Below are 26,955 nucleotides of genomic sequence, written 5' to 3'. Positions count from 1 at the left end.
TAATGGGGCAGATGATGTGATTCAAACTATATCTGCATTTCAGGGCCCATTTTGAAGCAGGGGCCTCTTAATCTTTCCAGTTGTTAAAAAAACAGTAAAGCTCAGTATACAACATTCCAGTAAGGTTAGTATTGCAAAACTTTAGCATATTCTGGGAAGACTTCATTAGCTTTTTTTTTTTTTTTTTTGTGAAAGGGAGGGCATTGGCCATACTTTACTCAACTTTTCCACCATTCTAAGGAACTGAAGTTTAATCAGTAACCATCCTAGTCAATTAAAATTCTAATTCAGTAGTCACTGGCATCTCTGGATTGCCACTCCCATTAAAAACAAAAAAACACCAAATAAAAAAACAACAACCATGAGGAGGAGGAAATTGGAGGAGGACTCATAGCTCCTGAATGTGGACTAAGCATCAAAACAATTTCTGGGTATCAGGAAACATGTTGGCAAGACCTGATACCTGTTTAGCCCTTTCTTTTTTCCAACTACCTTCTCCGGAGAACCTTCTCATAAAAACAGGCCTTCAACCACAATTACTTCTCCTTAATGGTACTTTGCCAAAGAGAATTGGGTTCAGGATATTTTTTCTGGAGAAAAATGACAACAACAAAAAAACATTATTTTCATTAACAGTCTACTATATAAATCTCCCCCCAAGAAAGTCTTTTTTTTATTTTTTTTTTATGTATCTATGTAACTGATGCACACTACAGTCTTCATTTTACTTAGCCAAAAAAGTAACTTTCTAACTCAAATAGTAATTAATTTAAAGTAAGAAAAGAAATTGTTTCTCTTTCCCCATTTTTTCTTCATCTAATGTTTCTGCGGTTATTGATGGTTTATGATTATCTCTGTAAATAATTCGCAAACGTATTAAAATCTCCCAGAAGCAGGCATTTTGCAATGCTGTTGGCCTTCCAATGGAATAAGTATGATGCAAAAGTGAATGTGTTAGTGGATCAGAATTGAAGGAGGTGGTTACTGCAAACTAAGTAACACTCTTGACCTCTACTCTATGCCATAAGTCCGCACAATGCCATTGTCAATCTGCTCAAACTATCTGCTTATGAATTCTGCATGATCCTCATGATAGAGTTGAAAGCCTGATCTTTCACCTGTTAATATTTTCACATTTGTCCTTAAGTTTGACAAATTTTATACTGTAAAGTTGACTTAAGTACAGTTTGATGTCAATTCTTGTGGAAAGAGCTTTCTGCATGTAACATTAGACACATACAGTTAAACAACACAGCATAGTACAAAACTCACAAGAAAATGTTTTGGCACCAGCAGAAAGAAATCTCACCCTAACCATTTGTCTTTTTAAACCATCTTATTGTAAGTTTTACCAGCTACTTCTAAATTTGTGCTTTATTTAAAGAAATAAAATAAAAATCCTAAGACTTGTCTAGCGTAGTGAAATATGTGTATATCAGTTTTAGGATAAATAGCTAAGTCTTATTACGCTGTGTTACTTAACTTGTATATATAGAGTATACATAAGAGTTTGCAGTAACCTGTTTCTCCAGGATTTCCAGTTTGAATGGATTTAAACTCAAACTATGAGATTACATTAATGATTTAGAAGATTGCAGAATAAACTGAGTGTAAATTACAGGAAGCTCTATCAGATGGTGAAATAATTTTTAAAGAGTCTTTTGGTCCTTGGCTCAAATTCAATAAGTACTGTTTGTATACCAAGATATGTGAAATGTAAATGTTGTAGGTTATATTTCACTCTTGTAGCTATAAAAATGTAGAACAGAGATAGCTTGTACTACTGAGTTAACAAAAGATATACTAAAGTATCCTGTTAAAAAAGTATACAGAGAGTTAAGCTCGTTGCTGTAACCCCTTTTGGATTGAAGTGTGCTGATTTTTATATGTATATTATATATATATTATGCAAAAGTATATATGTAATGTATGTATAAAAAGGCCTAATGCAGACATCCATTGTATTGCAGTTATGAAATGAAGACATTTTGGAAAAAACATTGTATCATAGTTCATGAATTTGCAGTGGATCTTTGTTCCTTTTTACTGTGGTATTTTAGAAATGAGTCTCAAGTTTGAAATTAGATCTGCCAAGTTGGAGTTTTGCTGCTTCAGCTTTGCACTGGGTGTCCGAATAAACCAGTATGAATGTAGTATTTGCCCTGTGTGAAGCAGCTACACCCCAACAGATAGGAGGAAAAAAGCTAGAAAGAACTATTTCAAGTTTATCTTTTTGTATATGAAAATAAACAATAAATTACAAATAATTGCTTCTGTTGTTTCTGCGACGTTAAAACTCATTGCTATTTGGTAATATCTTTGGCATCTATCTGAAGTATTTTCTTTTTATAGAACCTTTTGGTGTTTTAATGGCATCTCTGCTGCAAAACGAAATCCCTGCAGAGGCATAGCTGAGGCCTGTACTTCGATCCATAGTTTGCAAACCCCTCTAAGGGGAAGAGGGAATTAGCTCAGATAGCTGCGTCCTTTCAAGCGTGTTGCCCCTTGTAGCACCGTGGTAACAGTGCTTACTATTCCCAGAGAACTGTTCAAATAGAACACTACGTGCACACTAAGCTGTATCAATACAAGGTCCAGTCATACAGCTGCAAGCGTCAGTGATGCGGGTTAAGCTAAATCCCAGGACCTTGCCCTAAAGTGTCTTCTCTTCTGCCAGCTTGAGCAGAGAAGCAGAACAGAGCAAGGGACAGTAATCACTTAAAATGGTTCCAACCGGATTTACAAAACCCTCCCCTCTAACACTTTAATGTTTGCTGGAAGTGGAAGTTACACAAACCCTAAGCTGGTTTTAGAGCCATGGTTGATCCGGGGCAGCACACCCCTGCTCACAGTGTGCGAGGACGGCTGGATATTCACTGGTGCAGCTGTTGGCAAATTTCCTGCTGGCACAGTGCTGTGGGGTCTGTCACAGGTGGGGAAATGGCTTTGGTGTGAGGTATGGCTCAGAGCAAGCGTTGGACCTGGAATCGTAATGGAGCTTCCACTCATCGCCTTTATTTCCTCCCCCCCCGCCCCAGCTTCAGCTGAATACCCTGAAAGATAACGTGGGGTGGCGGGTGGACATAGAAAAATATTGAAAAATATTTTTTTTAAAAGAGCTTATTATACTTGTACCAGCATAGTGAGTAATGTAATCCCACAAACGTGAGGCAGAAAGGTGTGCTCAGCTTCAAATTGAAGCATGGCTGGCCTTCTCCAGGCAAGAGATGGTCGGAAGTCCCAGCCCTCATATTTTGGCATTTTTCATTGCTATACCAGTTACTTTTCAACAAAAATGCTGCTTTATTGGAGCCGAGAAGGAAATGCTTACAGGCTTGGATGCCAGTGAGGGGTAAACTTAATCATGCTGTCGGATTTACTGATGATGCACCTTATGTCCAGTCACCAAATGGCGGCACTGTCCCCTGCCTGGGGACTGGTTTAAGCACACCTCTCCGGGCAGTCCCCGCGGTCCCCGTGAGGGCGAGCCCTCTTTTTTTTTTTTTTTTAAAGCTTTCGGGGAAATCCCGTTTTACCCTTTATTAGCACGTTATTGTACTGAGGCGACGCCGCTATGGCGGGCTGACAGGGGGCGCTGTAGCGCAGCGCGGCGCCGCCATCCTCCCTCGCTCCGCCATGGCGGCTCTGCCTCGCCATCGCCGCTTTTTGGGCGGCTTCGTCTGCGGGGCTGCGGCGGGTGCTGCCGCGTCGTGCTGGGCAGCCTGGCGGCTTCTCCGGAGCCAGAGCCAGCCGGAGTCGGCCCCCGAGCGGGTCCTGCCGGAGGGTAAGAGCCGGGGGCTGAGGGGACGCGGGGAGCCGCGGAGCCGTAGCGCAACGCGGGGCTGGAGCGGCGCCGCCTCAGCGCGGCCGCGCTCTCCATGGCTGCCCATGCCCTGCAGCCGCTCCGTTCCCACTCGGAGCTGCTTTTTCCTGGCTGCTTCCTCCGTGGAGGGCCCGAAGGGGGCACGGGAGGGCGGAGGGATGTTATATTTGGGGATTCAGGGCTGAAAATAGCGTTATAAACGCGGCTTCCCGCTCGCAGCCAAGTGGCGCGTGAGGGGAGCGGGTGCCTGCAGCTGACAGGATGGCTGCCCCTGTGGGCAGCTGCAGCAGCCCTGCGTGGTCTGGTCACTTGGCATGTCTGTGTAAAGATACAGCATGCACACGTACACATATGTTTACTTGTAAACCCACAGTTCGGGTAGGCCGTAAATAAATTTCATCCCTTTCCCCCCTTCTCTCCCCAGGGTTTCAGGTTTGTAGAGAGGGGGTTTTGGGGGTGCCTCAGGGTCTGGTAGCAGTGAATGTATTTCTCTGTAGTCTGAAGGCTTTAAAAGTGAGTAAGGTGGATGCAAATATTCCTCCATGAGATAAAAATGTTTAAAAAAAAATCTTACAGTGAAGTTTTAGTTCATTCAGCAGAGTGTAACCATTCCTAGTGATAGCAGGACTTGAACTTAACACACTGTGATTTGCAAGGAGGAGTCTGATTTCTGGCTGAGTCTCTGAAAGGGGAAATCTGTGTGTTGATTGATATCCTGTGTCCTTAACTCCTCCTTGGCTGATGCATCCCTAAATATCTGATGGTTTCTCCTGTAGAGGCCAGCCCAGGGTGATTGCTAAGTGGATGTGTGCAGGCATTACAGTGAATGAGTTAGTCCTAGAGCTCAGATCCTCCTGTGAGGGCATAATGGAAAGCACAGCTGGTTTTTGATGGAAGGAAGTTTCACTGGATTGCTTTCTTAATTATTTTTGTCTTTAATTGTGGCAGTAACCTCAAGTAGTTCCCTATACAGTATATTTACATCCAACAAGATGCTTTTCTTACTGTCTTGTTTCTGATCACATTTCACCTTTGGATTATTTTCTGTTTATTTTTCTCCTTAGAACCAGTAGAAGACTCCCTGCTGGAAAAATATGGATTCCCTGAAGCTGGAACAGAGACCAGATGTTACACAAATCATGCACTGTCTTATGATCAGGCAAAACGTGTGCCTAGATGGGTGATTGAACATATTTCAAAACAGAAGACACTGGGTATGTAGGTGTTTATTTACTTAGATTTACAGCACGGAGAATGGGTTTTGCAGTTCACAGGAGGTGGACCCAGGAGCAGGCTGGGAGAAAAACCCTGTAGTGATCTTGAGGTATAGCTTTTTCCACCTATTTGCAATCTTTCTGGAGGCAGTAGGCCTCTGGGTGGATGTCAGTTCCGTCACGTTTTAAGGCTGATGTTGGTAGTGAATTAAAAGAGATCTGTCACTGCTGGTTGACAGGTCTCTTCAGTATTCCTTATATTGCTGGGATTTGTCTAGTATTGCACGTATGACAGGTCTGCAAGACACAGCCCAAGGGCTGAGTGTGAAAGGGGAGTGAAGAAGAACTAGAGCTACCTTCCATGAGAAATTTCTGTTGTGAGTTTATGAAACAGTATAAAAGCACCAGATTAGTATAGCTGTATCAGTGTAAACATTCTAAGTCATGTTCCATCTAATAACCGTGAATGGAAAGTAAAAAGTAAAATTGAAAATTAAGCTTCTTACCTTATTCAGACCTGCAAAGTTCAGTCTCATTGCTCAAGTTCCTCAAATTGTTCTTGCTTCCTTAGCTAGCGTAGTTAGTTCTGTGCGACAGTTTATGTCAGTTTATGCACTGCCCCAAATGAGTCAATGTCTTTAATAGCCAGACTGTTTCACCTATAGATCTTGAATAGATTTGCTCAGAATGTGAAGAAAAGATGAATCTCTGTTTCTGAGATAAAAGTGGAGCAGAGGGCATCAACAGTTATAATTGTTCAAAGCTAGATAATGCATACCTACTCGCTGCAGTTGTTACCTACTTTGATGCAGCTCTGTTGTATTTTCTGATGTGCATTATCTAAGTCTCTTCCCTGTTCTTTATGCAAGACAGGCTTAGTGATTTTTGCTGTCAGTGCTGAGTGAAATGTGAATGGTATACAGTCATTATAAATCAAGTTTATAGCATTAGTTCAGCTTTTATAAGGTGAATTATTAGTAATGGAGGTAACTGTATAATTATAAAATGTTTTATGAAAGCAGTAGCCCTCTAAATATATCTTTATCACTGTCTTCAAATTACCTTTCAAAATTAAAAGCATGATCCTGAAAATATTTATAACCCACCCCTAAGTAGCATCACTGACTTCTTTCTGAGAAGAAAGCGGTAGTTCCAGGCTTACTTTCAAGCAGGCCTTAAAAGTTAAATTGTTAAAACTTTTTCCAAATGATCAGATACAACTAACTGCAAATTGAAAATAAGCATCTTGAGACGTTCAGCTCAAGACTTATATCTGAGAGCTACTGTAAGTGAAATTTGGGGCATACCTGTGTTGTTCGGGGTATTTGTCACAAAAACCTTCCATGTATGGAGGTTTTAAACTGTGTGATGTAAAGAAAAAAAAGGGGGGAAGGGTGTTGTTAAGAACTTAAGCATTTAAAAAACACGGTGGGAAGACATTAGCTTTAAATGTAAATGAGGTCTAATTACAGAAGGAATTCTCCATTTTATCAAAACAGTGGACAGAATAAATCATGATATATCTTCAATAAACTTGAAAAATGGATAAATTACGCTTTGTGCTTTGTCTTAAATACTGAGATGAAGTGTCATTTTTTTTAAAATGATAATTCTGTTGCTTTGCATGCTGCTAACATCATCAGTGTTGCTTCCTAAGCATCGATCCTGTGTTAAAGTATCGTACCACATTCTTTACCGAAAAAAAGAAAAGTGAGAGCTCCTTCCTTCTACCTGCACTGCATAAAGATGCTCTGACCACCTCTCTGTTTTGACATTACGTCCATGGGCATATGCACAGATGGCCAGTGAAGAAGAGGAAATTGCTTACAGACACTGGTTTCCAATATACACTGATTTCCCACTCCTTCCCTTCTTTCTTGTGGTCCTTAGATATTCTTGGATAGAGAAGCTGCCAAGTGAAGAGCATGGAGCGCAGCGTGCATAGGGTGTGTATGCACTCAGTAGTATCACTGAATGTATATGCACAGTCAGCTCTAGAAGACTAACTTTAACAACTAACAGTGGTAATCATTGAAAATTGCCCTTCATGTTTTATTGCAAGAGAAAGTACTTTATGAAGTGCCAAGTTTGAGGAAGATTCTTGTGTCTACAGGCCCCGGTTCATGCTTGAATGAAAAGAGAACATGTAATGGTCCTCTATATTGCGTGTGTGAAATTGTGCCTGACACCCTGAATTTTATGAAGAAAAATCAGTATGCTGGAGATTCTTTGAATTATATTGGCGTTTGGAAAAAAAAAAAAAAAGTGGACATCAGTGATGGTGCTCGAAGCTCTCCCACCACCTGCATGTCCCTGTTGCACAAACACAGCCAAGTCAGCCCTTGGGTGTCCCTTGGCTACCTCCCTGGCACATCTTGCTTTAATGGGTGTTCGTGGGTGGATCCAAGGCTGTTTCCTAAGAAAAATGGTGTCTTGCTGGAGGTTATCAGTGCCAGAATAATTCATGCAAGTCTCTTCAGGCCATCACCTTTTCAAGGAAGTGGCCAGTTTTGGGATGAAGTTTTCTCAGAGTTGCAGCGCACTCTAAGTAACTTTTTTTCCCAAGGAGCAGACAGGGACTTCGCACAGTGCAAGGACACAAAAAGGTGTATGCCCAGGAAATCTAGAAAGAAGCCACAGGCTCCCTGGCAGAGGTAGCAGCTTAGTGTGGGCTGCCATCTCTGGAACAGTTCAGTTAACTCCTCCCACAACCCTCTGCAAAAATAAAAATAAAAACTGTCCTACAGAAGGCTTAAGCCTGGTCATTTTTTGTGCATCATTTCCAAATGTCTCGAAAGGCAGCAGGGGAATCCCAGAGAGGGGCAGGAAAGCTCTTCACTTAATTCTATGCACGTGAAGAACAAATGACTTGATGTTCTCTGGAAAGGCTTTATTACCAATGGTAACTTTATAAAATACAGCCGTTCCACTTCCAGGCTAGACTTGGAAAAAGACAAAATGCTTGTAGTGGTTCAAACATTAAAAAATGGAACTGCTGCCGGTGAAGATTTGTAAATCTTAATTGTCCTAAAAAAAAAAAATTGTCCTATACTGGTTTATATCTTTATCAATCTTGCCTTTAATATTAGTCGACCTCTATGATAAGGGTAAACTATTTTGCTTTTGTTTTTCTCTATAAAACAGTAAACATAGTCTGTAGTAGGGAAGGGTAGTGGGAATGAATGTAGGAACTGGAGCATGGATCTGTAAGTAGAGTTCTTGTCTCGTATGGCTGAGGAGAAAAATATTCAGATTACTGTGTTGAATCCTTAACCATGGGCAGTTTGGTGAGATGTCTTGTTGTTGATAGTTTAATGATAACAATTTAGTGTGTTATTTCTTAGGCAATGCAGACCGAAGGCACTGTAAATTCAGACCAGATCCTAACATCCCTCTAATGTTCAGTGCCGTCAATGAAGACTACCTTGGGAGCGGGTGGTCGCGAGGACACATGGCACCAGCAGGAGATAACAAATTTTCAACAGTAGGATTTTTTTTTCTAATTTGTGTTTATCGGTTAGAAAGGGTAAAAAGACCCTTAAGAGTAATGTATGATGTTCCTTTCACTGTTTGTTTTGAGATGGAATATGGCCTCGTTGTTGAAGCACAGACCTGAGCTCGGACTTACAAGGTCTGTTCTTGACTGAGCACTGTAGGATGCTCATGCAGTCTAATTCAGGTGTCTAAATTGAGTGAAAGTTAGAGTTTCAAACGGGAACAAAGAAGGTGAGAACCTTCACCAGCCAAACCTCTCAAGTGTCTTCTGAAGCTCAGTCAAAGGGAGATGAGGAGAGATGACTTCATTTCAGCCAGCAGGTGCTGAAATGTTTAAGGCTAGATTGTGTAAAGCAAAGATGCTGTTAAGTACTGTTCTACATTGGCAAGAGGATTGACTGGATGATTTAAAAACCTTTTTTTCCCTTTCTGGCAATGTGTACGAGGTAAATTAGAACCTTTTTGCCATACTTCTTTCAGTCTATAAAATGTCCTCACCTGCCATTTGTTTGAGTTGCAAGAAAAGCATGCCCTAATGCCTTGGCTGACTAACAAGGCAGCCTTGGATTTATTGGGTCCTCATGTGAAATGTGCCTAATGCAGGCAATTTGTCAATTAAGAAGCAGTTTGAATTTGTATTTCTGCTCTGCAGAGTCGTATGCTCTGGGGCGGTGACAGCACACTGGCATGTATCAGATCAAAGAATCAGTCATTTTACTTCTACTAGAAGCGTCTTGGTGGGAGGTTATTTGTGTTAGCTGTGGAGTTATAGCAGATGAGCTACCTGCACAGAGAGATTCTCTACCTGGTTTGAAATGCAGTGAGATAATACAGTCTTTCCAATACCGGGTTATAAAACCTTAATTTCGCAGTTTAATTAGTGCAGGCAGTGTTTGCCCATTACTCTAAAAAGTTCTGTCAGCACCTTCACTTTGATGAAAGTACCTGAAAAACATTGACAGCTCTAGAACCTGTGAAGATTCTGGGTTAAGATTTTGGATTTTTTTTTCACTGTATTTTCCTGCATATATGGAGTTGTTTAGCCCCAGATCCCTTACATCTGGAGATATGTAAGCTTCAATTCAGAGAGGTTTCTGACACTTTTAAAGCATAAAATTAAACAGGTATGTAGGTGTTGGCATATCATGGTCTCATCATTTCATTACCTGCATCTTATGCATTTGCAAAATTGTAAGATAGAGGTGAATATTCTATCTTCTGTTCTAACAGAAAGAAAAAGCTGGTGATTAATCACTCAAATAAATGAAAAGTATAAGTGAAAGCATTGTCCTCTTCAAAATAAAGAGTATCTAGTTGCTTCCAAAGACATTACAGAGTTGGTAGTCTGTTAGCATGTTAACAATTACTACTGTACCTCTAGAATTGGACATTCTTATACTGTGTTTCTGTCAAAAAAAAAAAAATGTAGATCCAATTTGCAAGGTTTGCTCCTTAATTTTACACCTCTTATTCCAAAACATTTTTGTAGATATTCTGACTCAGGTCTTGTCTGACCTTTTATTTTGATAATGGTAAAACTAAACTAGAAATGGCTTCTGATCCAAAAACTTCTAAAATGTGTTTACAGCTCAGATGTTTCAATGAAATGATACCATTTTCTTTCTTCATGCAGAGAGCTATGGCTGAAACATTTTATCTCTCTAACATTGTGCCTCAGAATTATGAAAATAATGCTGGATTTTGGAACAGGTGAGCAATTGCTTATAAGGGAACTAACTAAATGAAGAATATCAGGCTATCTGTAGAGATCATGTCAACCTTCTCTGAAAGGTAACTCACAGTACTCACAATGCAAGAGCAGTATAATGACTGCTTTAGTTCTTTATTCAGGAAAACCCTGCAGGGCATTTACTTAGAATAAAATCATTTATTCTGGCTGATGTGGGTAAAGGTACCAGGCTTAACATTTCTGTCCCTGAGGAAGAATAAGTAGGAGCAGGGAAGGGGTTTAGATCTAGTTTTAACATCTCCAAAAAAGCACTTCCAGTATCAGAGTAGCCCCATCTCTGTACGTGGACATCTGTTCACTTTGAATAGGAGAACTGAGTGCTCCCTGCTGAGCTGTGACTACTCCAGGTCTTTTTTAGGTATTTCTTGGAGTGCTGGCTTCCAAGTAGCAGTCAGGCAAGTTCTCTGTCGTTTGTGAATGCTGGCTGGATCAGCTGGGAGGTGAAGCGAGTGGAAGTAAATCTTACCTTTCTTTATGTAGGGTTTTTATTCTTTCATTCCCTTGAGCAGAAAAAAAGCCTAATAAAACGAGCATTCATTCTGTGCTTCCTGTATAGGGCTTAAAGAATGTGAAGACTCAGAAACAGGAGGGGAGAGTGATGAATTTCACAAGGCTCACTCAAGGGAAGGTTGGCAAAATCGTGTACAGTATTGTACTAAAAGTATATCAGAAATGCATCATCGTTCAACAACACACACCTGCTTTCCAGTTTTACAAGAATGCATATAAAATCATATGAGGCATTCAGTAAGGTTACACTATTTTATAGACAAATAAAACGCTATAACATTTTAAGAGATGTTTCTGTTTTGTTTTAATACCTCAAGTATTTGAGCATAAAATTTCCTTGTACCAAAGCTAAGTGTGGGTACCAGTTTTAGGCTGGAAACCCTCCTTATTTCTCTGGAGCAGGATTGGTGCCTGATCAGGAAATCATGGGGAGCATTTCGGAATTTTCCCTGGCACTATCAGCCCTGCAGTTCAAGCTGCTGTTAACACTTTCTCCTAACCCCAGCACCTTATCCCCACAGTTTAAGTACACAAGCCAGGTATTTGTGTCACTTGTTTTGTCAGTCACTTTTTAAATGATATGTAGTTTTAAGGATACTGCGCTTCATGTGTGTTGTATCCCTTCCTGTCTTCAGTACTCTCTTCCTTTCTTTATTTTAATCACTTTTTGAATTGTCTTTTGAGGTGCAGACAGTACAGCTCAGACAGTTTAACAGTCTGATGATTTTTAAAGTGGTGTTTGCCCTCCAGCTGCGTGTTTTTGCTGCTTTCCCAGTTCCAGCTCTGATACGTGCCTTACTCTACAGCGAGTCGACTCCATTTACTAACCCAGTTAAACTGATCCACGTTTTGGTTTGGTTTGTTACATTTCTGCCAGATTAGAAAATTGGATCAACTGGTGAGACGAATGCTAGAGCCAATGTGGAAGATGGAGTAGGACAGTGCAGCTGGGGCAGGCAAGGGGAGCAGGGGGAAAGGAGACTGCAGGACTGTCTTTCAGGAAGCTGTTAGATAGTAAACTGTTAGATTGGTTTCTTGATGTGGTCTAACTGTTTGTTTGTCATTCTCTTCCTACCAACATGCTTCTTTCTTCCCTTCTGTCTTGAGTGTAACTTCATGGTCCCTGTAGTCTGATCTCTGTCCCTGCTGCCACTGACAGCAGTCTGTTCCCTAGCTGCCTTTATTCCCCTTCTTCCCTTGTGCCAGGTGGTGTTTGTATTGCTATGCAGGGAGACGTCCAGAGGAGCTGAGCTACTTGGAAGCAAAGCTAACAGCAGAAAAAAAAAATTAGCCTGTGGTCAGTGCTTTGGCTTGTCACATGGCAGCGCACTATCACCAAAGAAAGATGGGCTAATTCCTGCTAATTCTGATTTGTGTGAGCTTTTTTGACTCACTAACCCATCAGAGGAAAAAAGTCTGATTTTGTTCAGGGTTATGGACAGGTGAGGAGTGCTAAAGGTAGCCCAAGTGAGAGGTATGAGGAACAGGAGGGAGAAGGGGGTGAAACTTTGCCCCATACAAGCAGCCAGGTTAGCTGGAGTTCTCTGTCTCGTTTTCTGGTCTTGTTGTCCATTTGAGTGAGGTACAGTTCTGTCTTTAGTAAAGGCCCAGTAGGTACTCATTTTATGTAATTTCTGTAACACTTGGGATGTTAGATCAGAGTGGCTACAATCTCCCATTTTCTGTAATAAAGGTGTGATCCGGAAACCATTTTATTTGGAGAAGTATTTTATGTTGTAAACTGAATCAGTTAGTTTAGAAAACAAAAACAAGTGTTAAGATTTTTGGACCAACTACTTTATTTTTAATTAGTTACATATCAAAATAAGCAGTAAGGAGGCTTAGGTAGGATTGGCACATAGTAACTAAAAGTTCTTTGAGCTACAGAAAGAGCTGCTTGTTCAGGACATTAATTCCTTGGGGGATGCATACAAACCCAGTAATGTGGTAGAACCATTTGAATTAAGAATGCCACAGCCTGCTTAAAACAAGTGTCTTGCTGATCTAATCAATAGTTATCTTTCTGATGTCAGGTATGGGATTAAGTTGAGAATTCAGATTTTCAAGTTAGGTGGCAAGGCTACAGAAATCATTTTCAGATGTGTGTGGTAACACATGCCTATCTGTATAAGTGAAACTGGAATGAGAGGGAAGTATGACCTGGGCCTGTGATTTACCTTCTTTGGTATGTGAATCAGTCGTGTGAGTGTGGAGAAGTCCTCTTGCCCTTCATAGTCTGTTTTGAAGTTTGTTGTATTAAGTTTTCCGAGCTGGCTCTACTCATTCTGACAAATATGTTTCAGAATGGAAATGTACTGTCGGGAATTGACCGAGAGATTTGAGGATGTTTGGGTAGTTTCTGGACCTCTGACCTTGCCTCAAACAAATGATGATGGAAAGAAGAGTGTTACTTACCAGGTATGTACATACGTTGCTGGGTTAATTGTGCAGTGGTTATACTTTTTTAAAATTACTATTTAAAATTTAAGAACAGGCCTGATATCATTGTAGCTTGATAAAACAAAATTAAACATCCTACTATGTACAATATGTCCAATAGTAGTTGGGACTGGTTCATTAGAAATATCTTGCCTACGTGTTAAAAATTTTTAAATTATTTGTTTTATTTACAATGAGAGAACTATTGAATGTCTTAACAGTTTGCAGTAAAACTATATTCTGACTTCTATATGACAATGTCTAAGTAGAGTGACTGCAATTATGCAGTCACTGATGAATTTTTTAGAAACACAGCACTACAAAAGGTAATGTGAGTTTCTCAAACCTGTTTAGGGGATTGCAGTGCCTGTGTTCCGCTAAAAGCAATTTCAAAAGCAGTTGCTTGGTGGTACCCCATATGCATCACTTAAAATCCGAGTTGCAAGGCCTTCTCTAAGAACACCAGAGTCAATTGGAAGACTTCATTCAAGTTCGGTAGTTTTTAGGTGAATGCAGTATAATTGCTTGTCCATGGTACTGGTACCTCTTTTGGTCCCCCATTTTATTATTTGCTTTAAATACTCTGCGGATAGGTGTTTGGTCAGGCACAGTCTCTAGAAACCATCACTGATAGAACAAACGGGAAAGGTTATCATGTTGAGAGGTGAATTTACTGTTGCTTGTGGTGACTTCTTGTAAGCGTGCTTTTAGGCATCTGTAGGATCTGTAAGGTTCCTCGAAAACCTTACTATGCAATTCTGCCCCTACTGTAATGACATATTATTGCTGCTTTCAGTTGTTAGATGCTAGCAAGCATAATGCAAATAATACAATATTTTGCACCTCTTGAAAAAACGCTTCTCCGTGAAAATAAGTGCTCAGATGAACTGCAGCTTCAGCTCACGAGTGATTCAGCTGTCCAGCTAGTTCTCTGAGGAGCAATGAACAAGCTTGCTATAAAAAAGCCTCTGTAGCTGAGGGGTATGAGAGAGACGAAAGGGAGAGATGTTCAGCTTTCAATGCTAGCTTGTTTAGCAGAAAGATTTAGGCGCTATTTCTCTGTTCTAAATGCACATTCAGTTCTGTTTGATTGAACTTGGAACTCAGTCGTGACAGAATGTAATTTTTCCTGTTCACTTTTACCTGTTTACTTCTTTAAAACCTATCCCTTATATCACCCACAAGTCTATAACCTTGACTGTAATGAAATCACTGCTTTGGTTTTTGTTTGTTTGTTTGTTTCCCAGGCAGCCCTATGTTACGCACATGAAAATGCAATAATTATAATTCATCTTTTTCATGTTGGGTGGCAGTTGCAACCTTCAGTTCTCACCATATCTTTGTGAGGAAGGTGACAACCGTGCTTATTTTCAAGGGGATAAGTAGTAAATCATGGTTAAAGGATATGACCAATGTCACACGACAAGTTAGTGGCAAGGGTGACTTTAGTCTGGCTCTGGTTCCTTGCCACCTAAGGGGAGAGGGCTGTCTTCGCTACTGCCCGTTGTACTTTGCAGCCTTTTACCTTGTGTGCAGGTGCTGATTGGCACGTCCTTCCACGAGGTACTTAGTGAAGTAGTGCAATAGAGGTCCATCCACACCGGGTTGTTTTTGTTTGTTTCCTTGGCTTTTTTTCTGCTGCTATAGAAGGACACTTCAGCACACAGAGGAGTCCGGCACGTACCGGTGACACTGTGAGATACGTGGCAAAACCACGTAGCTGGGAGCAGAAGGGAAATGTTCCTTTTCAACAGTGTCAAGCTGAACATTTGGCTTACTGTCGTGCAGAATGATACCGTAAGAGTTCTCCAGGTTTGCACATAGCTTGCTGGAATTTGTTTCCTTGTAGTTGTCAAGATACTGCATTTATTTATCCTTAAAAATGCAGCTTAGTCTTACATTGCAAAGAGCTAAAAATCCTGAGCAGACTTGAAAATTTTATAGAGTAAAATGATTTTCCAGGAAGCAGTTGAATCATTTATCAACCGCATCTATCAACCGTTTTGTTTTAATACTGCTCGTCTTTATCTATTTTTTTTCTCTAGAGAAAGTGTTTACTTAGAAGAGGACAGGTTACATTTTCTGGAAAACAATTACGGCTCTACATTTTGGTTTTGAAATGTAAATGTTAGCATTCCCCAGGTAAAAAAAATAAGGGCAGGCACTGCATCTTACTGCCTTTATTCAAAGTAACTCGATACCAGGATCTGGTGCTGGAATAATAGTTGCACAAAATGTCTGTGCTGCTTTGGTTATCATATCGTTCTGTTCTTGTCTGTTGCCAAGATGTCTTCATCATCTTTGGGTTTGATGATAACTCCGGTCTTTTACGAATGTTTTATCAGTTTTGGTCTTAATATAAACTATGAAGTGAAGTTCAGTGTGGAGTTGAAAAGGGTGGAACGATCATACGTGTTCATTTCGCCATTTGGCCATTCATAAATCCTTCAGTCAGCTTCCTAGGATGAGATTCATTATATAGATTGATTTGTATTTAAGCTGTGTTTAAGAACAGATAATGCTGTCAGCAGGTGGAAAAATAAAATGTTGATTGGGGGAAGGGGAGGGCTAGTTTGGGTTGAATATGCAGTTATTTGAGTTGGATCCTGTTTGGGTACACTCCTAAGCATAAATAAATGCAGGCTGAGAATTTGGTTATTGTGAGATTTCTTTATAGCATAAGTGCCTTTGTTTGCCATTGAAGTCCTCCTTTAGGGGGAGAGAGTTCAGAGTAGAGTGTCAAGGGATTTTTTTTTGTGGTTTTCTTTTTTTTTTTCCCTCCATCCATCAACACGTACTCTTAGAAGAGGGAACACCACCTGTCAAAACAGTGAGATGTTCTTTTCAAACATACACAATTGCTGTCATCGCCATTGATTTTGGTAGTCTGGGCTTCTGCCCCTAAAACGAGAACACTTAAAGAGTTCGCAGCTGAACGAGATGGGAAGGTACCTCTTAACCGTTTTTCAGGAGCAAACTCCGTAAGGTTCAAACAAATGACTTAGAAATGAAAGGCCTTTACTCCTCATTGTTTGGGCTTATGAAGCTGATGTGGGAAGTGTCCTTTTTCTTTGTATGTGCTGTTTAGGGGAAAGTGCTGTAGTATACACCAAAGTGCTGAAACCCGCAACGTGTAATCTGGCAACGTAACTGTTAAGGCTGAGCTCCTTTCTGATGTTGTTCTCGTCCTACAAGACTAGAGCCGTGGAAAAAGAAAACACAGAAGTACTACAGTGAATGTGTCCCCGTTGATTTGCTTCAGTTCATCTCTTCAATTGTAGTTTCCTTGTTTTTTGGCTAAAGGAGTGATGAAATATGTATCCGTGGCTTTACAGGCTGGTGTTTTTCTCATCAGACATCCAAAAAGGTTATTTTTAGATCACTATAGAGGAAAAACAGAACATCGGTCATGGCATTGTTCCCAGTTCCTGCTTGGACTCTGGTACCATTTGCTGTTTAATTCCAGAAAGGGAATTAACCTTGAACTCCTTAGATGCCAACGTTGTTCTATCTATTGGCTGAACTTGCTGTATCCTCAGATATGTTCTGTCATTTCATCTGTCTCCAGCAGTGGCTTTTATTGCAAAGAGTAGATTGATGACCACGCTTGGTATCTGAAAAATACATTTTGAGAATATACGTAAAATAGAATGCCAACAGGAAAAATCTGTTCTGTGTCGTTGGAGAGGCAGATGCAGGTTTTTCGTCTTCGTCCAGATCGAATCAAAATGACATTGTCTCGTTTTGTACGTTGCTGTTCTTCAGTGACTGTCACTTCAGTGATTTTCCTCTGTCAGCAGATTTGGAGTTGGAAATACAAATTTTGCAGTAATTCTGCCGCATTGTGCTCAACCCTCCCGCTCTCTTATTCCCTATGCCACTGTAGTAAACATTTAATGTGAGAAAGGTTTCCTATGAAAGAAACTGTGGTTTAGATAACACTTTGTTTATTGCTTGAAGACAACATTTTCCTGTACTTTTTAGTGAGCTCATACTGGAATCATGTTTGTGGTTTAATTTTCAAAATGGAATGGCTCCTTTTCTAAGCTGGGCCTGAGTTGCACAACAGCTGAAGCAGAAAATACACTTACTTGTCATCTATTTCTGTGGCAAACAAGTCCCTGGGGCGCAAACTGCACCTCTCAAATATAAGATGGTACTTTATGGTTTCCCCAGTCAACTTTCAGAAGTGGTAGAGATTCCCCTATAGTATCTTAGCCAGGAGAGCAGGCATCTTTGTTAAAGGAAGAAATAAACCTGGGGACTACTTGTTGGCTTTGCCAAATGTGCTCAAGGCTGCACAGCCACCTAGGGGATGTAGGTCCATTATACATGTCCCGTAAAACCTACCTTCAAATGGGTAGTTACTAGATCAGCCGGTGTAAATGACCAGAGCGCTGTCAGCCCTAAATTTAGACATGATGTACAAGTGAAAATAATAGACGCTGGGTTAAGATTGGAGGAGAAGAGACACCAAGGGTGCAGGGTAGATTTATGGGGTTGCTTTTATTTAGCACTGTACCCCTGCTGAAGGTTCTTTTATTATAGGAAGAGTGGTGTTAGGGGCTGTAGTGGATTCAGTGTTGAGTATAACCTAAATGGATTTTGTGGGAGTAGTAGTCTGTCATCACGTAAATATGGCATTGGAATGCCTCTAGACATCCTCTTTATTAAAATAAAGAAAAAAAATAGGGCGGAGGGTGTCCTTTAATGCTGTAATTGTGTTTTTAGGCACAGCTTTTTTACCATCTCTTGTTTCTTTTTTTCATTTATTTTTTAAGATTGCCAAAGATTTGGAATAGCAAAACGGCCATAACAAATTTTTCAGAAATACATACATTTGGAGAACTTAGTTGTGCATTTTTGTAACAGTTCGTTAATATGTTTTTATCTGTAATGTTTTCTATTTTCTGCATTACCAGAACTGCCTTCACAACATTCAGTTCTTCTCAGTGCTATCTGATGGAGTTCTCCCAAATACTGGGGAAAAAACACTATCAGCAGAATCAGTGCTGCCTAACACAAATCCAGAAGGAATTGGAGTGAAGGCGGTTAAAGCTGTCACAACAATCAAGTAAACAAATTATACTGATAGGAACGGGATTTTTTTACATTGCCAGATTGTCTGCTTCTATATAGAATTCAATATCAAATTATAATGAGTTCCTGACTGTCAAACATGGGGTCGTATCAGCAGGAGGAATACGACCTACAATAAAACATCTGATGGGCCTGGTCAGTGTCATGCTGTAAGTTACAGCTAAAATGAAACAAGCCTCTCTTCAGAGAGAGATGCAGTCGTATTTTGGGTGACAGGAATGCCCTTTTTACTTCAAGAAATGTGACAGGCGTCTTAATTTCATTAATGGCCAGATGTAGAAGTGTTGTTACCTGGAGAATTGTACGTGTGCTGTTTTCAGTCCATCCAGGCTTGCAGCATGGCTTTGTTCTAAAATCGGGTTATTAAAGACAGAGTGGGATGGAAGAAATGGTTACTGGAGTGCAGAGGGAAAATCTGCAGTTATCGTTTTAATGTCTTTGTGATGGTACCCTCTGATGCAAGGACTCTTCAGCGAGTGCTGGCAGTTAAGTCATGACTGAACATGATTTCTGTTTACCAGGTTCTACAAGAATCTCAGATAATTGCCAGCCGAGAGCTGGCACTCGCTGATAAAAGGCTAGTCCCTTCTGCTAATTCTCTTCGTGGTTGATTTTCATTTTCTAGTCACTAGGTGGCAAAATACTACTTTCACATTCATGAGTCCTTACTTTTAAAAATGATTCCTACCCTTTCAAAAGAAGATAAGGCTTTTACTGCTCTGGGCAGCTGTAACAAGTACAATGTAAAACGAAGATATGATAAAGCTTGTTTTAAAATGTCTAATAAGAATAACAGTTCTGCTACTGTTCTAATACAATCTTTCAGGTATTCTGCCATTAAACAGTTTATATAAGAATGGAATTTTCTTTCTCATAAAACCCAAACTATGATTTTTAGGGACTGCTTTTTCCTGTCTTTATCTAATTATCCCCATGAAGGTGACATTATTTAATGCCATATGCTTAAATTTACCCTGGATGCCGTTAGCAAATGCCTTCATTCTTTATTGTGATACCTAATGGCTCTGCAGGTATTATCAAATTTGTCCTTCCTCTAATTGAAGAAACTGCAAGCAAGAATAGTTATGCAAAAAATATTATGCAAAAAGACAAGTTTAGGAAGAATCCTCATCCAGTGACTTAGGTATGAGACTGAATTTATCAAAGTTCACTAAATTCTCTCTGTTTTAAGAAATCTTGTTGTTCCTGCCCTCATCTTTGTCTGTCCACGTGAGCTGTTTATGTTTGGATAACTGCTGTTATATTTGTCGTTTTAGCAGTATATAAGTATCTCTAAATGTCAGGAATTGTGTGCATTTTAATGGCCCGTCCTTGTGACTGCTGTCCATGTTTAATTGGGCATAACATTGAGTATAACAAATTTATACACACTTGTGGAATGTCAATATCAATAATGATAAAAAAAGAAAAAAACAAACAATAAACACTATGCTGAAAATGACATTGTCATAAAGTTGCATTATTAGATGACGCCAGTTTAGTTATAGCCAGCACCAAATCACCAAGCAAAACAAGAACAAAGCAAACTATAACGGAATAAGCGGCTCCGAAAAGGGCAGTGAACATTTGTATGTTGAACAAATACAAGTAAAAAAAGTGAAGTCATATCTGAAATTTCACATCAGTATCCCAAACGATGATGGGAAAGGAGTACTTCTACTGCTGTAAAAAGAGGACTTTTAGGTAGAGTGCATTTTTTTCCTTGTCATGAGGTTGTTGACAATCTGAAAGATTTAGCAAAAGTTTACAGGAATAGAGAAAACTTTCCGTCTGGCCTGCTCTCAGCAAGGTGCGAAAGCATGTGGGACAGCAGTGATTTTCAATATGCCATGGCTGTATTTTCTAGATTGTTGTATTAGTTCGTGCGATATTTCTGAGTCACATACACTATTAAAAACTGTTGCTCTTTTCCAACTGGGACAGATAGCTGTTGCAGGCATTGATTGCTAAAAGATCGTCTGCTGCCTGTGGATAGACTAGCACAAATCAAAGTCAGCTTCTGTATGGATAATCTTAACCCATTTTCCCTTTTTTTGCATTAGGGACATATGTTCCCTGCCTCTGTTAGGCATGCATTGGTATAAACGGGATGGCACAGGTCGGGTTAGTGACTCAGGCTGCTGTAGTTAGGTAGGAAATTCCTCTAGGTGGCATTAGGAAATGACTTGTTGAGTTAGTTTTTCTTACCAATTGCTTCTGTTGCAAACTTCACTTCTGCAGAATCACACATTGCTTCGTTCCCTGGCTGCTGGGCTGTGTCTGGGCCAGTGATATGGATTCATTCATCTGCAGCTTCTGTGTCAACTCCCAGAGAAAGGCAAATTGTGGTATATCACAGAGCATAATGATGGAAATATTATGGCGTGCTACAGAACTGCACTTCTTTTTTTAACAGGAATCACTGTATCATATTGGCAGCAGAGCTGACTGGTGATGCATCCTGTGTGTGGTTCATGTAAGTGTTAAAGTGCAGAAAAATCTTTGTCAGGCATATTTAGTCTGTCAGAGAAATGGGGCACCCTCCGTTTTCCTTTGGTGGTATTTCCTACCTGCAGAATGAGCTGGTGGCAGAGCTTTTACACCCCATTTTGTGTAAGGAGAGGACGCTGCCGTGGACTCTGGCCATTTGGCAGGCTGGAATTTGTCTTGATCACTTTAACGGTTTTAGAACTCAGCAAAGTAATTGCAGAAATAGTTTATTGCTACTCAGAGGATACGGTATAAAACCTGTGCACTACTTAAATTTTGTTTAAATCCTCAAAAGAGAGCTTGCGTGGAACTGAAGTGGTACATAAATTACACGTATGGCCATTGCCTGTACTGAGCTGAGTTCTTTAGAACTGCTTTTCTCAAAAGGCCAACCCTTCCTTTTTCTGGAACTAGTCCTCTCTTTCCTTCTTTTCCTCTTTACTTCATATACAATGCATAAATGTGCATTATTTTGCATAGAATATATATATATTTGGGGGGGCATGATATCGCATAAGCACAGGGTCTGTTTTCCCTTAACACCCACTCCAGGCATTCAGCGTTTCCATTTCATACCTAACCCGTCTTTGTGCAGCTCTGTTCATTCCCTCGCCTTTCTCTCCACCCACTCAGTCCTCAGCCTCAATCCCCTGTTCCCTCTGCTAGCTCGCTCACACACATTCACCTGTTTGTTTTACATATGCCATATATATCCCCTAATTGGAGGTACTCCCAGCAGCTCCAGCTACATGTTCACCCTTCCTCTGGTCTTTTACACAACAGGCAGAGGATGCTGGTGTGTGTTTGTGTGTGGGAGGTGTTGAGGAGGGGAGAGGACAAAGCTAAGGAGGACCAAGGTGTTATGCAGGTATTTATAGTAGGAAAAAGGTTGCGAAGAGCCCTGGAGAAGGCAGTGCAGGCACAGGAATGATGTTGAGGAGGGGTTGTTGGCCCAGGGGAATCTGGGGAGCACGGTTTATTCTCAGTATTGCCTTCTCAGGGGAGGCCACAGCAGCTTCAGGGTGCAGCGCAGCTGTGCACAGCCCCTTCTTTCTCCTCTGCCCTGCCCTGCCAGCGTGCAGGAGGTGGGACTGCAACACAGGCTCTGCAAGCTCCCTTCTCCACCGGGAAAAAAAGAGCTCCAGCCTTCAACAGCATCAGTCACTGCTTGTGCTCAGGTGAATATGGAAATATGAATGCCCTCCTCCTTTCTCCCTCGGGGCTTTTCATGCTGCTTAGCTCCCTCCCTCCCACCCCCAACACATCGCATGTGCTCCCGGGTTTGAGTGCCAGCTATCTCAAGCAGGTTACACTCCGACACTCCTCGTTTTTGTAATTCAGTGTAGCCCACCAGGTATAACAGTGGGTCGAAGCGTAGTTTTCAGTGTATTTTAAAATTACCTGTACGTCAGTTGGTTTTGATTATTTATGCAGTCGATCCTGAGGAGCTGTAACTGTGGTTTCACCCACACTGAATGCTAAATGTAAAGTGCTTTGACACTCGGGAGCTCTCATTTCCCTATCAAGACATCTGTCGTAGAAAAGGAAAGTAACTTTGGCATAAGGCATTTATTTATTGCTTTCCGTTTTCAATCACTGCTAGATGTTTAGGCAGAGCTTTATTTAGCAGAGTGTTGGTGGCACAAGCAAGATCATTTCTGTAGAAAAGTGTAAACTACAGCAATGCTGTTAAATAGCCTAGTATAGGGGAGGGGAGGACATACTCTGTTTTTGGTAACAGAGTAAAGAAATCTTAAGAGCACATTTGCCAGAGACAGTAGTAAGGTTACTACTACATTGCTGTACAAAGCATGAAATAAATTCTCTGTATTTAGAGGTTTGCCTTTCTCCTAAAGGTGCTTTTCTCTGGTTTCAGTCTAACCAGTAAGACTGAAAGGACTGGCATCAGAGGTAGAAGACGCCCGTCCAGCACTGAAAGAATTTGTAACTGAAAATAGTTAATGGTTGGAATAGACTGAAGTGAACTTTGTTTCAGTACCCACAGTCAAATTTTAATTTAAAAAATGTGTTTCCTTTTGCAGAAGTACTGACTACTATCAGAATAAAGCATGCACAGGAAATATTTCTTCTGTGGTTGAGTTATACTGTATATATAAATCGACAAAGCATGTCTGAACTGATATACCAACTTAGCTTGTAAAATACTTGCAATTAATGTGATCAGTTGTGGCAGCGAAATAAATGCCTGCTTTCTCTGAAATTGTGTTTTAACTGCATCTAACAAAAGCTGTCAGAAATCAAATAGGCAGTCTTTGCTTCTGCAGGTATTGCAAGTACTGGAAATACTACCAAATTACTGGATTTGATGTAAAAACAAGATGCCTTTGTAGTTCTTGCAGGGAGTCTGTATCTTTTTCTTCTGTTGCCATTAGAATAAAAGCATGAATTTTGGAAGGGTGATTATACAGAATGGCTATGCAAAACTGAAACTTCCCCTGCGTGAGCCTGTTGTACTTTGTCGGCACGGCAGACCCAGTTCAGCAACACTGCAGGAAAAAAAGAAAAGCCTAACAATGCATGCATGAGCATCACTTTTTGAATACTGGAGAGATTACACTTTTGATCATAGGTATCTTCCCTAATTTTTGAGACATGGTGGGATATCTTCTGTGTACATACGTGTGTGAGTTTACAGTGGGCTTTATGTGACGTCAGATTCCTGATCATCCCCTCCTGGTGCTTCAGTTAAATTCCTGGATCCGGATCTGAGTGACACAGCAGGAAATCTAATACATACAAGCTCTTAAGTTGAATCATAGTGAATTCATGGAAGAAGTAGATTCATCAAATTATGCATTTTCTTTGGATAGACTTCCTTCAGGATACTGAGTCACCGAATGTACTTCATATCCAGAGCCTCTCAAAAACGTATTTCCTTAGGTAATACAGCTTGTAAAAACAGCCTGTGTAAGGGTATTAGAGATATGAAAAATGACTGTCAGAAGGTAAGCTAGAGCTGATTTGAAATGGGTGCTAAAAGGTACATGATTTGGAGCAGTCAGATCAGGATTCATGTAAAACGTATAGATCCAGCGTTATTAAACACAGCGCTCAAAGTGTTAACAATGTGACGCAGCATGACAAGAACCTCTACCATGCCTTCATGTCAGCTACACTTACAGATCAGCACCAGAGGATTAGGGAGCTGGGGTCTTGGCTGACTCCCTGTTTCCAAATATGTTTTTCAGATTCGGTTCCAGTTCAGTTTCAGCTGTAACTGAACTTGCTCTGGTTTGCAAGTGGTTGGGAGATTTAAGTTGAATTCATTCTCCTACCAGAGCTCCTTGCTCTGGATCTTTACAAATATGTAGACAATGACTGGCTAATCCTTTGGCCTTTTGTCTGCATCGTTGCTTTTAATAGTGCAATGTAAAGTCAGCGGTGGTGTGAGAAATGCAGAGAACTTTCTGGGAGAGTCTTCTACCAACGGTGGCCAAACAACCCTGCAGTGAACTGTTCTCTGCCCTGCTTCTTCTGTCTGAGAAAGAGATTCAGATGTAGAATGACTAGTCCAGTCCTGACCAGCTATATGAGGAGCTGCAGTGAAATTGTGCTTTTCCACCTCAGCTTCTGGTCTGATAACGTTGCACGTGATTTCAATGTGTAGTTATGTGTTGTGACACCTTTTTAGAGGTAGTAGGATAGGTCTCACTTCTCTTTTCCCCTCAGTTGATAAGATCTGTGTCTTTTCTTTTGACAGGTAATAGGAAAGGATGACGTAGCTGTGCCATCCCACCTCTACAAGGTGATCCTTGCCAGACGGACCAGAACTTCGACAGAACCCTTGGTGCTGGGGGCTTTTGTGGTGCCAAATGATCCCATAGGCTTCAGTCACCAGCTGACTGAGTTCCAAGTAAACATTGAAGAGCTGGAAAAAATGGCAGGTTTAGTTTTCTTCCCCCAGGTGGACAAAACCAGAGATGTTAAAAATATCTGTGAGGTGGACACCTGTAAACTGATAGGCTTCAAGGAATTTACCTTGTACATCACTACTCGAAAAGTGCAGAGTGCCCGTACGTTGCACCGGTTGGAGAAAGCCATGTCAGAGTTAAAGGAGGCAGGAATTGAGCCTGATGAATATCTCCTAAAGCTTCACAAGAAGAAGGAGGAAGAACTACTGCAGGAAAAACAAACAGCAGCTAGAGAGGGGAAAGCTGGCTGAGTACTTCTTTAGGAAGATGCTTGGTGTTTGTACTTTGAGAGGGGAGCTGAAGGCAAACAAAAACCAGGGCTTTATAAATGATCCTTTTCTGAATTGTGAAAACAATAAAGAAACATTTGGAAGATGATGGGTTTGGAATAATGTTCATTCTTGTGTAACACGATGCCCACACATGGCTTGCTGCAGTATTTAGATGTGGGAAATGAAAATGACCCCTTTTTGGCATGAATAGATTACAGGACCTCCAGAAAAGGCTTTGTGCTATTTTCCAAGCTGGACGTCAGACTTGGGGTTTGTACGGAATCCCTTCTAGGAATATTATAAAAATAGACAGTAGACACCTTGGGAGTATAGCGGGAACATGTCTAAATGTAATTCAGCCTGCAATTGTCTTTCAGAATGATGCTGTAGAAATGGGGGTAGTTTCTGGGATTTTTTAAAATTAAGTTAGTTTAGAAATACTTAACACATTTAGTAGAGGCTTGTAAGGCATAATCTGAATCCCTTACAGTCTTTAGTTAGTTGTGGTAAACAAAACACATTGTCTCTTACCTCTGCTGACCTTGCATGCTTTGGATACCGTAGCATGTCAGTAGCTGTCAACTGTTGTCATCTGCAACAGGCTTCTTCCCGTAGAATACTGCAAATTTAAAAAAGCAAACCAAAACAGCTGAGGCAGAGTTTACACAAGTTGCTGCCAGCGTAGATTAGGTCTTCGTAAATTAATGTAAGATATTTCACTTTTACCACTAAGTTTGGATAGATGTGTTTTGTTGCTCATTGTTTGATATGAGAGGTTAACGCTGCTCTTTTCATTTGTGGTGGTCACTCGCTGGCTTTTTGCCCAGCATCATAGGCTTTGGTCTGTCAGCTTTGCAACATGAAAGCAGATTGACTATAAATGCATTTCCACTTCTGTTCCAGCTGCAGCTGAAGTTGCTCTGATTTTCACCTTCTTGGGAGATTTTAATAAATTTTTTCATTAGTTTTGCACTGTTTTCTTGCGTATGCATCTTAGCTTCAGCCATAAATTAGTGTGACTTGTATCCTGTGAGATTTTATGTCTGGAAAGAGAGAGTAAAAAAGTCAATATTTAGAATATTTTTTTTAATGAAAAGCATCTATATAAATTTGGAGTTGTGCAGTAAAAATACCTTTAATAGTTTTATTGTGAGAACTAATAATTTCTGAGAAGGGTCTCGTGATGCCAGGCTGAATTGGGTTGTTTCCTTAAAGGATGAATCAGGAACATTATTTGGCTGTTGTGAATCATTGACGTGTATGTTTTAAAAACTGTATAGTTTCCTTCATCTCAGTTCAGTTGTACGATCCAAAAGCAGATCGCTGTAATGTCGTTATGGTTCCCATGATACTTCTGTGTTTGCCAAGAACCCATTTACAAAATCCAGACATTTAAAAGCAGAGAAGTGTGCCTAGCTAAGGACATCGTAAAAGCTTACTACCCACATAAATTAGAGACAGATTGGGCGAAGTCCTGACAAAATGTTTGCTCATTTCAATTTTAGCCCAGAATTTTGGTTGTTAATCTTACTGAATGTAACAAAACAGTAAACTGCAAAACAACAAGCCACCTCTCACTGTGTGGGATATAGATGTCAGTGTTACTGCCTGGAAGAACAAACTGCCTGCTGCTTCGTGTGTGTTCTGGGGGCCTTGCATGTGCTTCACAGGAGTCCAGGCAGCCCTTAGAACTGCCTTCTGGTGCTGTGGTGGCATCAGCTTCTGTGGAAAAGGTACTTGGTCATTGCTTTTTGCATCAACTTCCTCGTTTCAACGTTACCCAAGTTATTTATGGTTTTAATTCCACCTTCCACTTTCCTCTTCCTCTGTCACTGAATTTTTCAGCTGAGAGGACAGAGAGGTACAGATGCTCACACACACCTAGCTACAGCTGAAACAGATCTCAGTGCTACAGGTACGTGTCCAACTG

General features: G+C 40.6%; 1 protein-coding gene across 1 annotated transcript; it reads left to right on the top strand.

The window, feature by feature from the left end:
• Positions 1-3,202: 3,202 nt before the first annotated feature.
• EXOG (exo/endonuclease G) lies at positions 3,203-25,131 on the top strand. Its single transcript, XM_040550233.1, has 7 exons — positions 3,203-3,220; positions 3,547-3,784; positions 4,888-5,037; positions 8,382-8,521; positions 10,166-10,242; positions 13,096-13,210; positions 24,543-25,131. The coding sequence occupies exons 1-7, from the start codon at positions 3,203-3,205 to the stop codon at positions 25,002-25,004; spliced, it is 1,200 nt and encodes a 399-aa protein (XP_040406167.1). The 3' UTR covers positions 25,005-25,131.
• The last annotated feature ends 1,824 nt before the right edge of the window (positions 25,132-26,955 follow it).

Source organism: Cygnus olor, chromosome 2 (genome assembly GCF_009769625.2).
Source record: "Cygnus olor isolate bCygOlo1 chromosome 2, bCygOlo1.pri.v2, whole genome shotgun sequence".
Taxonomy (NCBI): Eukaryota; Metazoa; Chordata; class Aves; order Anseriformes; family Anatidae; genus Cygnus; species Cygnus olor.
The sequence above is the reverse complement of the archived record's forward strand: the minus strand, read 5'-3'. Positions and strand labels throughout refer to the sequence as shown.

Bases quoted from the DNA above. Each gene is read 5' to 3' on its own strand.
- EXOG (XM_040550233.1), top strand. The intron at 10,243-13,095 runs GTGAGCAATTGC...AATATGTTTCAG, and splicing joins AATGCTGGATTTTGGAACAG to AATGGAAATGTACTGTCGGG. The intron at 13,211-24,542 runs GTATGTACATAC...TTCTTTTGACAG, and splicing joins AGAAGAGTGTTACTTACCAG to GTAATAGGAAAGGATGACGT.